We start from the raw sequence: 17352 nt of genomic DNA, 5'->3' as shown, positions 1-17352 counted from the left end.
GGTACACATATTGTTCGTTGTTCGGCAGAATAACCGCCTCACAAAAGGGGCAAATTTCTAACCCTGGATCAGGCATAGAGGCTAGGTCCCAATACCAGGAAAGTCCCTACCAGTAATAAGTCTTTTTTTTTAAGCCAATAGGAATAAAAACAATCAGAAAAACTGACAACTATATTATCTAGATTAATATACTAACTATATATATATATATATATATATGGGATTTGAGTCATGCAGCATGCAACAAAAGTGGACACTGCCAAACATTCTGTTTTATACCCACAGATAATTTAAAGGAACTGTGGGATGCTTGGACTGTTCTGATTTTTATACCTCTGGGTGGGGGAGGGTTGTGAGGGCATTCAGATTCCAGGTAGGGCCCCAATAGACACTGCTGGACAAAAGATTCTGAACTTGAATACCTGGGGTGCATGCTCACCAGAAGTGGGATCCATGTGGACAATTATCAGAAGGTGAATAGGAGTTTTTGGACTCATAGGTATTGGTATTGGTATTTCAACAGTATCTCTGTTGAAAGCTCTCCACAGAGAATGGAAAGAACAGACTGGGACTGAGATAACCATTATTGACTGCTTGATTTTGTTTTTGTTTCATTGCCCCCTTTTCCTTTCTTTATTAATACATATTCATAATAAATAATTGTATTTTGCTTTTCTTTGATCATGATGAGAACCTCATGTGACAAAAATAATATAGGTCTGATCCCTGAATTAGCATTTTGAGAAACAATTATTAAGATTGGGCCTATTTCCTTTTTCTCTAGATTATGTTTTTTAGTAATTTCAGGGATAAATTTATTTGGTGCTCATCACCTACATATACTCTTTTGCACCCCAGAAGCCATTCCATAATTTTACCCAGGATTGATGTCAGACTTACTGCCCTCCTGTTACCTGGGTCATTCCAGTTACTCTTTTTAAACATTAGTGTTTCACCAGTCCTCTGGAACATCCCCAGAGCTGAATTTGTTAAAAATCTACAGTAGTCATTCACAGAACATCCTCAGCCAATTCTTTTAATAATCTTGGATGCCAGTTATCCAGTCCTTTTGATTGACGAATATTTAACTGTAATAGCTGCTGTTTAACATTCTTTCTAATTACTGATGGAATAGGAAGTATTCCTAATAACTGTAAGATATGACTACATCATCCTGCTTTTCCAGTTAAAGAACAGAAATACTTATTGACTATTTCTATTTTTCCCCCTGCATATTGCTTGATGATGTCACTGGACCTATAGTAATTTATTTAGGATTTAAATTGTTCTCCATAAGGGCTTTCTGTCACCTCAGGGGCAAGGCCCAAATGTTAAAGGAGATAACACCATGTTATGATTTGTTCAAATGTTTATGTAAACTCAGAAAAAGCTGCATTTTAAACTTTATCTTGCTTTAATTTCCTATGTCACTTTCTTTCATATTATATTTTGGAAAATGAACATAGCTTTGGTTGTTATGGTTAGTGATTTGAATAGAATATCTGATGCAAGTTTTTAACTGCCAATTGTATATTGCAACTAGTAAACACCATTTAGTTTAAAAGGCAACTAAACCAAAGTGTCTTTGCACAGAACAGGACACCTATCTTGTCTAAAACATCATTTGGCAAAGAGATAGTTTTATCTAAAACAACAGGCCTTGCAAAAGTAAGATCCTGACATCAAGAAAATGTTAAGCACAAAGAGGAATCATGAGTGAGGATATGTTATCAGAATCATAAGACTAGGTAGTAAAATGGATTCTTTTGTAATCACTCTAAAATCTTCCTCCTTGAAATCTTAAGAAAAACATTGATAGTTGAGAAATATTTTGTAGAAAACCTTTATTCATTTCCTAAATGTTCAGATGGCAAGTCATTGTAGAATAGATAGATGCAGATATGTTAGCTAAATGCAAAACGTCTAATGTAATTTCCTAATATCATTGCCATATAAATGGTAAAAATGCTTTATATTCCAAAATGGAATCTAATGACCTTCCTAAACTAATTACTAATGTGAAGAAGCCATTTAAATACAGAATATTTATATTCACAGGGAATTAATTAGCTATCTGGCAAACTCAAACAATTCCTCACCCAACTCAGAAAGACAAAAAGAATAATTTCTTCCAAAGTTGTTACAGAAACAACAACGTTTAAAAATAATTATTTAAGGTAAAAACTGTCTTTAAAAACACTTAATTTTAAAAAGACTGTTTTGAGGACTAAAATCTCTCAAGACCTTTTTTTTGGCAATAAAAGTTCAATTCCTGTTAAACCCTGATTAAACTGAGTACATATTTTGGAGAACAGACTGAATAAAAAGAAACAGTTAAAACTAACCTTAAAACTTATGTGAGATTTTCCTGCCCCAGAAAACAAAGACAATTAGAAGTGCATTGCATATTCATAAAGCGCCTGCCTATTCAGGAGGCCTATTCAGGAGCTGAAGATGTCACCAAAACCAAACCCCAAAGGGATGGAGCTAATGAAAGGATGACAGCAGCCAGCTTGAATCTAAAACACTAAAGTAAGCACCTCTCTCACACACACTCCCTGCTACCCTACATAGACACACAGTACTCATCAACTTGTCCTGTCTATTTCTATAAGCAAGCTGCCACAGACAGCGAAGAACAAAGACACTATCAACAGAGAAACCTCAAGAAAATCAACCCAAGGATGACATCCCCAAAACATGGATTGGGGAGAGGAAATTAACTAAAACACTAGCAATGGATTAGATTTAAAATCTATTGCAGAAATTGTATTGCGATTGGGAAATTCTCTTTTAACTTAATATATTAATAGTTTCTCTCATTAATCACCAGATGGTTATATCATGTATGCCTGGAAAAACAGCAGGGCTAAACACTGGTAAACAGAAAAAGTGGGATTTAATTGGATTTAAAATTCATAATATTTGCTAATTAGCCTTTCTTTAGACAGCTCCTTAAATGTCTTCTTTTAAAAAAGCTGATTGAAATATTTCCTTTGATTCCATAGGATTTAGTTAAGATTGTTTACTTTGCCCATTAATAAAATGTATAGGTTATTTTAACCTGGCATGATCCACCTGTCCATAATATTATTTTGCACATTCATAAACAGTTTTTAGTTACTAAGATTGGACTCACAGTAATGATGGGAAATAATATCTTGTATATACCAAGAGAAAAGAGCCCTAATAAAGGCAGGCTTCTCAAAGATGTAATTTCTGTTAAAACTGCTCCACAAAGAGGCATACCGAATAGGGTGAAATGAAAGTACCAGATTCATTTGTGTTCTGTCATTTGTGTTGTTTAGTTTAATATTTCCTCTTCTTTTTTGAAGAATAAAATAGCCCTTGTTAATAATTGTGATTATTTTGCTTAGTTTTAATTGCGGAGTCCGTTAAGGTATGTGTGATGGGGTAGCCACCCCACGTTGGTATATATGGGGTTAACAGAGGCCTAGGGAAAAGCATCCAATAGGAGAGAGGCTGTGAGGAACAGCCAGAACAGGCCCAGCAGGTCCATATAACAAGAGCCACAGGGGAGAGTGGGGTCAGTTGCTGCCTGGAGTTCAAAAAGGGAGGACTGGGTTCTTAGCAGGAATGGAAGTTAGCACCATGGAGAGAGCAGCTTCTGGCAGAGACTAGGGTGGTGTGAGAAGGAGCTCCTGGCTGGCTTTTAGGACTGACATGCTGAGGCTGAGGGTGAAGGAGGTGCTGGGGCTGCAGGGAAGTGGCCCAGGAAAACGTACTGAGAAGCAACACGTGGCTGCCGTCCACAGGGTCCTTGGGTCGGGACCCAGAGTAGTAGGCAGAGCCGGTTCCCCCCCACTCACCATTAAGGAATTGGCAGGACAGTTGGATGGCCGTATTAAACCCCAGAGTGAGGGAGCACAGATGGTGTCACAGCTAGAGGGCCGTGTCTTGAAGAGAATGCTGCAGTCCCTGGAGTGACACAGGTCAGAGAGGGTGAGGCACCATGGGGGGAGGACATACCAGCCTGCAGAGCTAATCCCCAAGATGGCCAGCAGGAAGCACCAGCGTGGTGACTACAGCCCCACTGCAGTATGGAAAAGAATTCTGTTACTAAAACTTACTAAAATTTGGGGGATAAAATTACTTCTCACTCAACACCACACACACACACACTTCTCTTAACCGGGATATTTCTTAACCAAATAAAATTATATCTTATGTGATTATCAAACTCTGGGTTTTTGTGCATCTAATAAATCATTCTTAAACTGCACCCAATTATGATTCAAATTTTCAGGAATAAATGTTTCCTCTGACTCTGTTTTGCTCATGATTCTTTCAGCTTTGGGAAATGGACCCTCTTTACCCACCAACTATATATATATATAATAGGTTGGGACTATATTATGAATATAATAACGGTCATACTAGGACAGACCAATGGTCCATCTGCCCCCGTATCCTGTCTCTAATAGTGACTAGTGCCAGAGGCTTCAAGGAGAATGAACTGAACAGAACTGCACATTTGAGTGATCCATCCTATGTCATCCAGTCCTAGCTTCTGGCAGTTGGTGCTGGTTAGGGCTCAGCTGGAGTACTATGTCCAGTTTTGGTCAACAACCTATAGAAGGAAAGTCAAGAAACTGGAAAGGATCCAGAGCCAAGCAATAAAGATGATCATAGGGAAAGAATGCAAAGGCTGAAGGAACTGGATATGTTTAGTTTGGAAAAGAGGAGACTAAGGGGGGAATATGATAGTAGTCTTCAAACACTTGAACGACTGTAATAAAAAGATGGAGAAAAGTTGTTCTCTTTTTCCACAGAGGGCAGGATAAGAGGCAATGGGTGCAAACTAGAGCACAGCAGATTTACATTAAATCTCAGGAAAAATTTCATCACTGTAAGAACTAGGAAAATGGAACAGACTGCCTATGGCGGTTGTGGAAGCTCCTTCACTGGAGGTTTTCAAAAGGAGGCTGGATAGCCATCTATCTTGGATGGTTTAGACACAACAAATCTGCATCTTGACAGGAGGCTAGACTACATGACCCTTGCGGTTCCTTCTAACACTATGATTCCATGACAATCTTGGCTAATAGCCATGGATGACCTATCCTCCATGAATTCATCTAATTCTGTTTTGATTCCAGTTATATTTTTGGCCTTCACAACATCCACTGGCAATGAGTTCCGCAAGTTCACTGTGCAGTGTGTGAAAAAGTATTTACTTAAGTTAGTTTTAAACATGCTACCTATTAATGTAATTGGGTAACCCCTGGTTCTTGAATTATGTGACCTAAATAACGCTTAGCTATTCACTTTTAAACTCATAGACTTTAAGGTCAGATGGGACCCTCATGATCATCCAGTTTGACCTCATGCACACTGCAGGCCACAGAACCACACCACCCACTCCTGCAAGTGACCTGTGCCCCATGCTGCAGAGGAAGGGGGAAAAACATCTCTGCCAATCTGACCTGGGGGAAAATTCCTTCTCAAACCCAAATATGGCAATCAGTTATACCCTGAGCATGTGGACACGACTCATCAGCCTGACACCTGGAAAATAATTGTCTGTAGTGACTTAGAGCCCTCCCTATCTAGTGTCCCATCACAAGCCATTGGAGAGATTTGCTGCTAACAGTTGCAGATCAGCTACATGCCATTGTAGGCAATCTCATCATACCATCCCCTCCATAAATTTATCAAGCTCAGTCTTGAAGCTAGTTACGATTCCCCCCCCACCACTCACTGTGCCCCTTGAAAAACTGCTCTAGAACTTCACTCCTCTGATGGTTAGAAACCTTCATCTCATTTCAAATCTGAACCTGTTGATGGCCAATTTATATCTATGTGTTCTTCTGTCCACAATGGCCAGGTCGGGAAGAGCAATGTGGGCAACTATGGGGACCCTGAGGGTCCCTCCACCTTCCCTGGGCAGAGCTCTGCAGGGCAGGGTAGGGGGCTGCTTTTGGCCCTGTCCCACCCCTGCTCCCCTTCCTCACTCTGGCTTTTGGCTTGGTCAAGGGTGGGGCAAACAAGATCAGTACAGAATAGGAATTTGCTCTGAGTGATTAACTGAGAACAATCGAGAACTCTGGCAGTGCCTTAAAACTTAGTTCAAAAAGGTTAAACATACAAAGATATTCCTAGCACAAAGCTTTCCTTAAATCTAATTACTGTAATAAATAGTGATTTCTTTATTCTGAAAGGAACAACTGCCCTGCATGACACCCATGCATCATAAAATGTCTTAATGAAAGTCAAAGAACAATGTTAGATAGAAAACATATTCCTTCACTTGGATAAAGTACTTTTTTAATTTAACAAAGTGAATGCTATTTAAATTCAATAATTTGATTTCAGTTATGTGATAAAGTATATTTGTAACAGTTTGGCTGCTGTAGGTGCAAAGTATTTAAATGAAATGAGGTGAATTTTTAAAGGTTTATATGACTCCTGTTGACTTTAATGAGTTTCTCTTAGATGAAACAGTGCAGTAACTCATTATAGACAGGGTTTTTTTCCTTTGCATATTTTGGTTTTTGATAACAGCAATTTGTAAGACAGGAAACATTCCCCAACTGCTCCTAACAGAGCATGTGTGCACATGCAGACACACATGATCCAACTTTATTCACTACCTAGAGTTTCCTTTACTGTTCGGTCTGTAATCCATCAGTTCATGCTCTCTCTTTTTGTGGATTCTGGAGTAACTCTGAAGTCCAAAGCGTGATGTGCATGCTCATGAGCAGGTCGGGCAGACAAAGTAATTGGTGTCTTGGTAGCTATAGCAGTGGTATGACACTTTTCCCGTGCAGCTAACAGTCGATTATTTCTGTCCTCTTCAAAGGCTTGGAAAGCTCTAGGTGTTGTGTGTTGCCAGGCTGATCTATTTGACGCAGCTTCTCAAAATCATCTGGTTTTATTGCACCAAAGCGTATGCTGTTCTTGATGCTGTCCTTGTATCACTTTCTGGGTCAACCTTGATTCTGATGTCCTTGTGGCAATTCTCCATAGAAAATTTTTCTGGGGAGTCGATGTTCAGGCATCCTAATGATGTGTCCAAGCCAGCGTAGTTGTGCTTTTATCAGCATGGCCTCAATGCTTGTGGCATTTGACTTTTGGAGAACCTCACAGTTGGTAAGTTTGTCTTACCAGCAGATCCCCATAATGGCATGCAGAGACCGCATATGGAAGGCCTCTAGCGGTTTGATATGCCATTTGTATGGTGTCCAGGTCTCACAGCCACAGAGGAGAGATGTGACCACATAAGTGTTGTAAAGTTTTATTTTTGTTGAGAGGGTTATGTTGTGGGATTTCAGGACTTTGTAGCTTTCCTAGTGAGTGAGAAACTTTCTGTATCCTATTCGTAATCTCTTTGTCAAGAGATCTATCATTGGAGATTTTGCTGCCGAGATAGGTATAATTAACAACTTGTTTTACTTGGATTCAACTAATGGATATGGTACAGAATAGAGTGGTGAAGATGATTGATGCAACACCACAGTTTTCTCCAGGTTGATTGTATGGCCAAACAATTTTGATACTTCGGCAAAGCAATCTACAATGTACTGGAGATCTCCTTCAGTGTGCTAGGAGGGCACAATCATCCACAAAGAGTGCTTCTCTTATTAGTAGTCCTGTTACTATTGTTTTTGCTTTAAGCCTTATAAGATTGATTGTTAACTTAAATAACTATAAAAAACCTTCCCACCAGAGCTTGTGCCCCCTGTTTTTTTTTTTTTTTACAGTTCCTTCACATACAACTTAGAATCATAGGGTTAGAAGGGACCGCAAGAGTCATCTAGTCTAACCCCCTGCCAAGATATAGGATTTGTTGTGTCTAAACCATCCAAGACAGATATCTATCCAGCTTCCTTTTGAAAACCTCCAGTGAAGAAGCATCCACAACCGCCCTAGGCACTCTGTTCAATTGTCCTACTGTTCTTATGGTTAGGAAGTTTTTTCCTGAGATTGTATCTAAATCTGCTATACTGTAGTTTGAACCCACTTCTCTAATAGTTCCTTCTGACTGCGTCGGGAACCTCAAACCTCTTTATATCCTAAGTTGAAGGTAACAGATCCCACCTGATGTGGCTGCTAGAAGAGTCAATAGAACAGTTTCACATCTTTTATACAGAGTCATAGAACCTGTAACCTTGTAATACATCTGTAAAAAAAATATTGTTAGATTGTGGTAGTCCATGAGAATTTTGGAACAATATAGATACTTCCATATTGGACTGGGTCAAATTCCCATTTTATTTTGATAAGGAGAGTCACTAGTTCTAATTAACAGTTCATCGTTTCACACTAGTGCTCTAAAGTCTGAAATAAGGGCTAGCTGACATTGCTTCTCAGTTTTACACACACGTTAATATTTCTTCTCTGCTCATTCCAGCTTCAAATGATCTGTTCCTCAGATGAAGAAGATTTCTAGTTAATGTTCCCTAATCCTATAAAATTTAAGGTCTCAATACAGCCTTTTTATGTGATAAGTTAATTAGAAGGCTTTTATCACAACTAAATATAAAGATGAAAATAGACAAGAATCTGATGACCACTTTAAAGATATGTAAACCTGGAGTAACTGAGGATAACTACTATTGTGCAAGAAGCATATATTAAATGACCATTTGATAACCTTGAAAACTGATGTCAATTATTTAGGTAAATGTCTTAATGGCTTACCTGCAAACTGATAATTTTAAGTTTATAAATTGAAAGTAAGTATAATAGTTGCCATTCAAAATAAAAAAATAACTCTTTTCATCAGTTGATCTCAAAGTGCTTCATGATGTTTAATGTATTTATCCTCCCAATATACCTGTAAAGTAGGGAAGTACCATTATCCCCATTTTACTGTTGATGGACTGAGGCACAGAGAGGCTATGGTGTTTAGGTGCCTTAGCCCCTTTGTGGGTCTGGCCTTAAATGACTTGCCAAAAGTCAAACAGGAAGTCTGAGTTGGAGAATGGAATTGAATCCAGGTCTCCAAAGTCATAGGTTAGTGCTCTAATCACTGGACCATCAACATTTACCCACAATTACCACAGAGTGGAATGCTATATCACTATTGTTTCCAACTTTAAGTAAAGAGAGATGCTACCATATCTCAGATACCACTGTTTAGCAACTGTAAGTAATAGTGACACATACAGTACTTTGAAGTGATAGATGATTCAATATATATTTCAAAAATTATTAATAGAGGTTGATGGTACTGACAAATCCATTACAATACACTTAAATTGCATTAAATCATGTTTTGCTAGTGTTGGATGAACAACTATTTGGAATAATAGAGATGCTACAATAGCAAGAGTTGTTAAAATTGTCCAGTTGTTTGGAAACTAGGCATTATCTGAATGAGGATAAGGAAAGGAGTGAAATAAAGATGCATTTGTGCATTGATAGTAGAAGATCTGTAGGGAAGTAATAAAAATGTAGAATCGTACCACAAATCCAGGTTTGCAAAAACAGGTGTAACCCAAGCTGGGTTCCTTCTGGACGCAGATGCCATGTACACAGGGATTAGAGCTGCATTCATCAATATCCTCCTCACAATTCAAGCCTGCCCAACCTGTCAAAATAGAAAAACATGCTTACTCAAAAAACAACAACAAAAAAAAAAACAAAAAAACCCCCAAACCTATAAATCTATACATTGACCTTAGGTCAGGTAGTCACATAAAAGTAAACACAAATAGCCCTGGCATATATCTATGTACAGAGAGAGAGCTGAGTATGTGAACTGACTACATGATACTGTAGGGGAACTAAGAGTAAAGTATTTATTTAGCAACAGGCAATATTATAAAAAAAGACCAAGGTATACAGATCTCACTAGTTCTGGTACTTTATTAAGACATTAATACTCTTAGGATGTTATAGAAATAATAAATAATAATACCTACTTCTGCTGCCAGACATCAGCAAGTGTGCAGCCAGGAGGAGAAGACCTGGCCATATCCCAGCCTCACTGAACATACTGCTGGAAGTTAACTAAACCTCCAGCTCAAGGGAAAGCTATATCTATATTATTGGCTGGACCTTGAGCTAGTTCAGGGGTCAAATATTTCCTGTAACCTCTTGTCCCATCGCACACCTGTGCAGGAGCATCCAGAACCAGCCCTTACTTTAGTAAAATTAAAAGAATATGAGATTTTTTTGTCCCCTTTTTCACATTTTATGCTGGTGTTGCCCATGCTTTGAGACAGGATACTGGACTAGATGGACCAGCATTCTAATCTTGTATGGCAATTCCTATGTTCCTGTATAGATTCTAATCAGGTCCTCATGCATTAACATAGTGTTGCACTGCTTAGCTTGCCAGTGCTCTGGATAATGTCTGTTTGTTAAAGATGTTTTTGTTAGGATTAAGAAAACCCCTAAATTTGGGGCCAAAATTGGCCTGACAATGTACCTTTAAGGGATACAATCTGAGTCTCTGTCTTGCTCACTCCACTGTTAGATGCTGGGAGAACTGTGGAAGCAGCATACTTATCTATACATCTAAACCCAGAACAATGAACCTTATTATAGAAAAAAAGAGGTTGCTTACCTGTACAGAGACTGATGTTCTTTGAGATGTTTTGCTAGATAAATATTCCACAGTTGGTGAGTGAATGTCCAGTGCACATGTCAAAGAATTTTCTAGTCAGAAGTATCTAACAGGGAGGTGCATGTGCCTATGTTCTCCTCACGCACTTTGCAAAGGTGTAAAGAGTCAGCCACTCTGCCACACCCAATTCCTTTGCCACCTGGATGTTGGGACTCTCAAGTAGCAGGAATTATAACTAGGTTATGGAATATGTATACAGGTTACATATCTCAAAGAATATCAGTTACTGTACAGATAAGTAACCTCTTTTTTCTTCTTTGAGTGCTAGTCCAGATACATATTCCACAGTTGGTGACTCCCAATGGGTAGCCCTCATTGAGGGCAGGTATAAGAAGCCTTTCTAAACACGGATTGTATCCCATGTCATCCCTGGCTGTTTGTATCAGTGCATAGTGCTTTGTGAACATGTGTATGGATGACCAGGTTGCTGCTATGCAAATATCTTGGATAGGCAGATTTGCTAAAGAGGCCATGTAGGTGGACTGTGCCCTTGTGGAGTAGACACTTATTCTGTTGGGTGGCTGCCTGCCCGCTAGCATGTAACATGACCCGATGCATTGAAATATCCAGTTTGATATTGTTTGAGTAGACACACCTTGTCCTTTGACTCTCTCCATGTAAGTCAGAAACAGCCTAGGAGATTTCTGGAAGGGTCTTGTCCTGTTCAGATGGAATAATACAACTCTGCTTACATCCATCATATGCAGCTTTGCTCTATTCTCCCAGTGTGAGACTTGGGAAGAGTATAGGTCATTCCACCAAATAGCAACTGGAGGACTGAGGAAGGTGATGTCTTCTTGGGGATAGACCAAAGACAGCCATGTCTGAAGTTACTGGAAGTGTAGCTTCACATATGGGGTAATGAACATACAAACTGCCATAAAACCCACCAGCCTATAGAAGGATCTTACTCACTTCAAGAGGTGGGAATGCAGATGGGAGCAGAGATCATGTGTTCTATAGGCAGTGGCTCTTCTTGTGTTGAACATGGTCCTAATGAACTCTATCTACCACACAGGTGTTCATGTTGATTTCTTCTAATTTACCAGCATGCACAAATATGTGAACAGCTAGAGAATGCACACAGTGTTGTCACAGACCTGAGATTCTAGTGTCCCTTGACCAGCCAGCCATCTAAGTATGGGAACACCTCAATACTCATACTTCTGTGATAGGCTGCCACAAGCATAAGGCACCAAGGATGCTGCAGAGAGCCCAAAACGCAAAACCAAGTATTGGTAGTGACTGTTGTCCAACAAACCACAGGAAATGCTTGTGTACTGGTTGTATCACAACAAGAAAGAACATATCCTTGAGGTCGAGACAGCATATCAGTCTTTCTGGTCTATGAAGGGGATGATGGACACAAGGGAGACCATCTTGAACCTGAATTTCTTAATAAAGGTGTTCAGGGTTCTAACATCTAACATTTGTTGAAGCAGGGTCTGCTTCAAGGTACCTTCTCTATGTTCTTGGGAATGAGAAGGTACCTTGAATAGAGAGCCCTTCCCCTGTGCTAAGGGCAAAACTCTACCATGCCCAAAGCAAGAAGGACTTAACTTTTAGTCAAAGCAGGCTCTTATGGGAAAGGTCCCTGAAAAGAGACAGGGAAGTAGGATGGCTGGGGGAGGGAAGAAGAACTGAATGGCATTGCCTCTCTGTATTACATCAAAAACCCAGTAGTCTGAGGTGTTTAGCTTTACCAGATATGTAGGAAGTGAGCCAGAGGGTTGCTGAAAGGAAAGGAGAGTAAGGATCACAAAATGAATGATATGCTGTCCTCAGGCACTGAATCAAATCTGCTGCCTGGTCACTGCCAAAGTAGAGTGGTGTAAATAAGGCACAGATCTCCCATGCAATGGACTGTCTTCTTGAAAGTCTCTGCCTGCGGCCCAGATGCTCAGATGGTCTTTACTGCAAGAATGGCTATTGCTGATAGGATTGGGATCTGAAGTGCCCTATTCTGGAGGCTGGGGTAATGATCCCTAAGGATCCATGGGTGGCCCTAGCATCTTGGAGAGATCTCATGGCCTTGTCAGACTTCACATGAAAGAGCAAGCAGCCCTCATATGGCAGGCTCTCAATAGTTGTTTGTTCATAATTCTTTAGATTTGCCTGCCAAGGCCAGTCAGCAAGAGTGTCACATGGTGCCTGATGTTGCCATCATCCTAGAGGCAGTATGTTTCATTCAAGGCCACCTGTAGCTTGGTTCTGGCCATCATATGACCTTCTGCTGGGATAATCTGGAAATCATCCTTGCAATCCTGAAGCAGCTTGTCAGTAAACTGTTGTATAGCAAACCAGTTGATGGAGTCATATTTTGCCAAGACTGCACGGTTCAGTGGTTTTCAACCTTTTTTGATTTGCAGACCCCTAAAAAATTTTGAATGGATGTGCAGACTCCTTTGGAAATCTTAGAGACCATCTGTGGACCCCACAGGGATCTGCAAACCACAGGTTCAAAACCACTGGCCTAGTAGTTCAAGATCTGCATCTGAAGGCTTGAAGTGGAGTAGGATTTTTGGCAGGTTGAGGTACTTTCCTTCCTTGTCCTGGTCGATTTATGGTGCTCAGAGAACTTGTATAAAGTTCTGACTGACCCTTAATGTCTGACAGCCTGGTGGTCTTATGTAGCCCCAAAAGTTGGATCCAGGGAGGGAGATCTTCACCACTTCTCCTCTGAAGATTTGCAGTCCAAGTCTGATTTATCTCTGTGCTTCTCAGACAAAGAAGCTGTGGGCTTGAATGATCTTTCAAGATTAAAGCCAGGACAGATTTTGACAGCCTCCAGTCTCCCAAGGATCCAGGCATGTGGTCAGAGACCAGCCTCATCCCCTGATCCATGAGGAGAGCCCTCAGATGCACCTCCCTTCAGTGGAGGGTCTGCTTCAAGAAGGACCTACAGATTTTGTAGCACTCCAAACATGCCCCTCATCAAGGCAAACAAGATATTTTGTGTGTCTGTTATTCAGCCTCCAGCACCTCTGGCAACTACAAAAGTGAACATGGAGTAGAAGAGCTTATATGCCACCTCAGTGGAGACTGCTGATTAGTATATTCTCTGACATCTGCACACCAACTGTAGAACTATAGGGACTAGCACTCAAAGAGGAACTATACAGATACCCCACTCATTGCTAAATGTCTGCTGCACATATTATTCCTTCTCTTTTAATTCCTAACATTTTTTAAAAAAAGACTTGGATCAACTAGTCTTACCCCCTGCCAAACATATAATTTCACCCAGTGATTCCTGTCCCAAGTCCATAACTTCTGTTTGAGCTATTGTGTATCTTTTAGAAAGATATACAGTCTTTATTTAAAGACTTCAAGTGGTGAAGAATGCACCACACCCCAAAGTACATTGTTCAAATAGCTAATTGGTTCTTAGTGAGCAAGAGATGACAGAATGCATTATTTGTAGATGCTGCCATTTGAATAAGATGATATATGGAACTTGTCATAGTCATTAGCAGCATATCTGAAGTGAATGATCTTCACCTAAAGATGGCATGGAAGGTCAAAACCAGGTGCCTGAGCTGTTGGATCTGTCACAAGACAGGCACTGCCTATGTATGAAGCTTGTCCTTGACACCTAATATGTCATCTGGAGGTAATATCAAGGTTCCTTAGGGGAATTGTCCAAACAGGATGTCTTGAAGCGAGACAGTGGCTCAGTGGATTAAACACATCTTTAAACAGGGGTAGATGCTTGGGACTGTAAGGAGCAGATTCTTCAAGGTGACTTGTTGCCTGATGTCAGGAGGGGTGATGTTGGATGGGACCAGCAGCCAGGCCCGGTAGGTTGGTCTCATGATAACTGTTGTGGTACACAAGCTTTCATACAGAAGACCATCTACTAGTCCTGTGTAAAAAGAGCTGAGCCACACTGGGAAGCAATATTCTTCTTCAGAATAGCACCAAGAAAGCCCAGAATTACTTAGTGTCTGCACATTGGCTCCACAGGCAGAATCAGCTAGTTTGCTGATTAAGTAGCTTTTTTGTCCTTATCAGTGAGCTCTTGGTAAGATGTTCTTTGAAAATCAAGGTATAGTCCAATGTAACATCTAGGTACACAGGCTTTGGGTCATGGTCCAGCCCGAGTCCATTGAAGAAGATATTAAGATGTGTGTTGTCCTCCATGTACTATAGAGAGAAGCAGCTGGAAACTGTATTTTTGGTCCTACATTTACATCTTCATCTTATACAATACTGTATGATCTTTTTCGTATCAGTATTTAGAACTTCTAGGTGACCAAAATCCTCATCTTGTACTGCCAAAAAGATGTCAACTGTGTAAATAAAATGCCTGGCAGTGCTGCAGGGAAGGTCATTGGTGAAAAAATTGAAAAGTGTTGGTTCTAGAACTAAGCTCTGAGACAGACCATTGTTCTGGGACCTCCAGGGACTGTTTGTTTGTTTGTTTACCGACATGGAGCTTGGAAATGGTGGCTCTCCAGTGCTTCACCACCTGTCTAGTGAAATAGTGTTTCCTAATATCCCACCTAGACCTTCCCTACTGCAACTTGAGACCATCACTCATTGTTCTGTCATCTGCCACCACTGAGAACAGCCTAGCTCCATCCTCTTTGGAATCCCCCTTCAGGTAGTTGAAGGCTGCTATCAAATCCCCCCTCACTCTTACCTTCTGCAGACTAAACAAGCACAGTTCCCTCAGCCTCTCCTCATAAGTCATGTGCCCCAGCCCCTGATCATTTTAGTTGCCCTCCACTGGACTCTTTCCAATTTTTCCACATCCTTTCTGTAGTTGGGGGCCCAAAACTGGATGCAATACTCCAGATGTGGCCTCACTAATGCCGAATAGAGGGGAATAATCACTTTCCTTGATCTGCTGGCAATGCTCCTACTAATGCAGCCCAATATGCCGTTAGCCTTCTTGGCATCCAGGGCACACTGCTGACTCATATCCAGCTTCTCATCCATTGTAATCCCCATGTCCTTCTTCAGAACTGCTGCTTAGCCAGTCGGTCCCCAACCTGTAGCAGTGCATGAGATTCTTCCGTCCTAAGTGCAGGACTCTGCACTTGTGCTTGTTGAACCTCATCAGATTTCTTTTGGCCCAATCCTCCAATTTGTCTAGGTCACTCTGGACCCTATCCCTATCTTCCACCATATCTACCTCTCTCCCCATCTTAATGTCATGTGTGAATTTGCTGAGGGTGCAATCTATCCCATCATCCAGATCATTGATAAAGATATTGAACAAAACCAGCCCCAGGAACAACCCCTGCACATTCCTCATATGAGGAGAAAATGTAGATCTTATAATAACTTCTTGGAACTGACATGGTGGCAGATTTGTGAATGGCTTTTATGAACTGCATTGAAGATTCTTCAGTAGAAATGTTGTGTGGAGTACAAGAAATGTAGCAGTCAATGAATTGTGTAAAGCTTAGCCAGTTTGCTTTCTGATAGTTCCAGCAAGTGTTTTTATTGGTGCTTACAATAAGTATGGTTATTCCAACTTTGGTAAGAATTGGATGGTGTTGACTACGTGGGAAGTTTTTTGATATAATACTTACAGGTTGAAGTGGGTGATTGCCAGTACAGGTGGTCCAGGTGAAGTCAGGTGAATCTTGTTTCCATCTGGCAGAATGAAAACTACCCTGTTGTTTTGGATGATGGATGAGGAGAAAGTCCTGGAGAGAGATCCAGTTCAAAAGGTCCATTTTGATCTGACTCTCCATATTCCCAGATAGTGAGGTGGCAGGGTGTGGGAGCTCAATAAGAATATTTGGGGTAGGCCAGTCTTGGTTAGGCCATTTGCCACTCCAAAATGACCCACTCTAACAACATCACAGAGGTCTGAATTAAGTGGGAGTGGTTCCATATCAGCAAAATATGCTCTAACATAGGTAGCATGACCATATTTACTATGCGAACAGTAACTCACAAGGTCATAACCTTTGATGTTAAAAGTGGTTGGCAGAAAAGATTTGACATGTCTCCTGAAGGCAGATTACATTCATATTATATTTGGAGGCTAAGGACTAAAGAATGTGTTTAGGAGGTGAGAGACCATCAAAGGATTTTCAGGGATAGGCCAATATCCAAGGTTTCTTGATCATGGTTAAGATAGCTGAGATTGCTTGACAGTCCATGCTGGCCGGGATCTAAAAGATTTGGCTACTAACTGCAGCGTCAATTTCTCCTGCTAAAGAGTATACAATGAAAACATAGCTGCATTATATCAGGCAATATAAAGGAATGAAGGAAGTTAATCAGTCTTGGAGCATGGCTTGAAACAGAAGAAGGAAAGGTTTTGAAAGAATATGAAGCACACATTTTTATATATAAGAGCAATTGAGTTGCGGCATCGGGTACTAACTGAAGTGGCCAAGGCACTGCTGATATTAAACAACATATAACTTATCAATACAAATGACATACAGCAGTTAGTCCTGAAACATACAGGCCCTAGTAGATGACTCAATGGAGGTGTTTTGTGACCTTGCTTTATATAGTTCTACAAAACTGATAGTCCTCCACTGACCCATAAAGGCTAATAGTTAAACCTGATCCAGATGAGCAACTGTTAGTAGCTGCCAGTTTGAGAAGTTTCTGTCTCATCTGTCACCCCATTTATAGTTTTCAGAAACATCATGACCACACATGCCTTTAGTCAAAAACATGTTGAACAATTTATCACAATTAATGCTATTTTTACCCAGTTAAAATAACTTTTAAAAATTTGTCCTAACACAGTTCTTAACTGATTTAGAGTTTAATTACAG

The 17352-nt window shown here is 40.4% G+C and overlaps 1 protein-coding gene across 1 annotated transcript in view; it reads right to left on the bottom strand.

Annotated features, from left to right (window-relative positions):
• LOC120401373 (protein eyes shut homolog) overlaps positions 1–17352 on the bottom strand; it is a 676185-nt gene that overhangs the window by 55074 nt on the left and 603759 nt on the right. Inside the window, exon 20 of the mRNA XM_039531293.1 lies at positions 9432–9556. Within this exon, the coding sequence (XP_039387227.1) occupies positions 9432–9556 (125 nt within the window). The remainder of the gene's footprint in view (positions 1–9431; positions 9557–17352) is intronic.

This window comes from Mauremys reevesii, linkage group 3, assembly GCF_016161935.1.
Source record: "Mauremys reevesii isolate NIE-2019 linkage group 3, ASM1616193v1, whole genome shotgun sequence".
Classification (NCBI taxonomy): Eukaryota; Metazoa; Chordata; order Testudines; family Geoemydidae; genus Mauremys; species Mauremys reevesii.
This window is presented reverse-complemented; position numbering and strand designations above follow the sequence as displayed.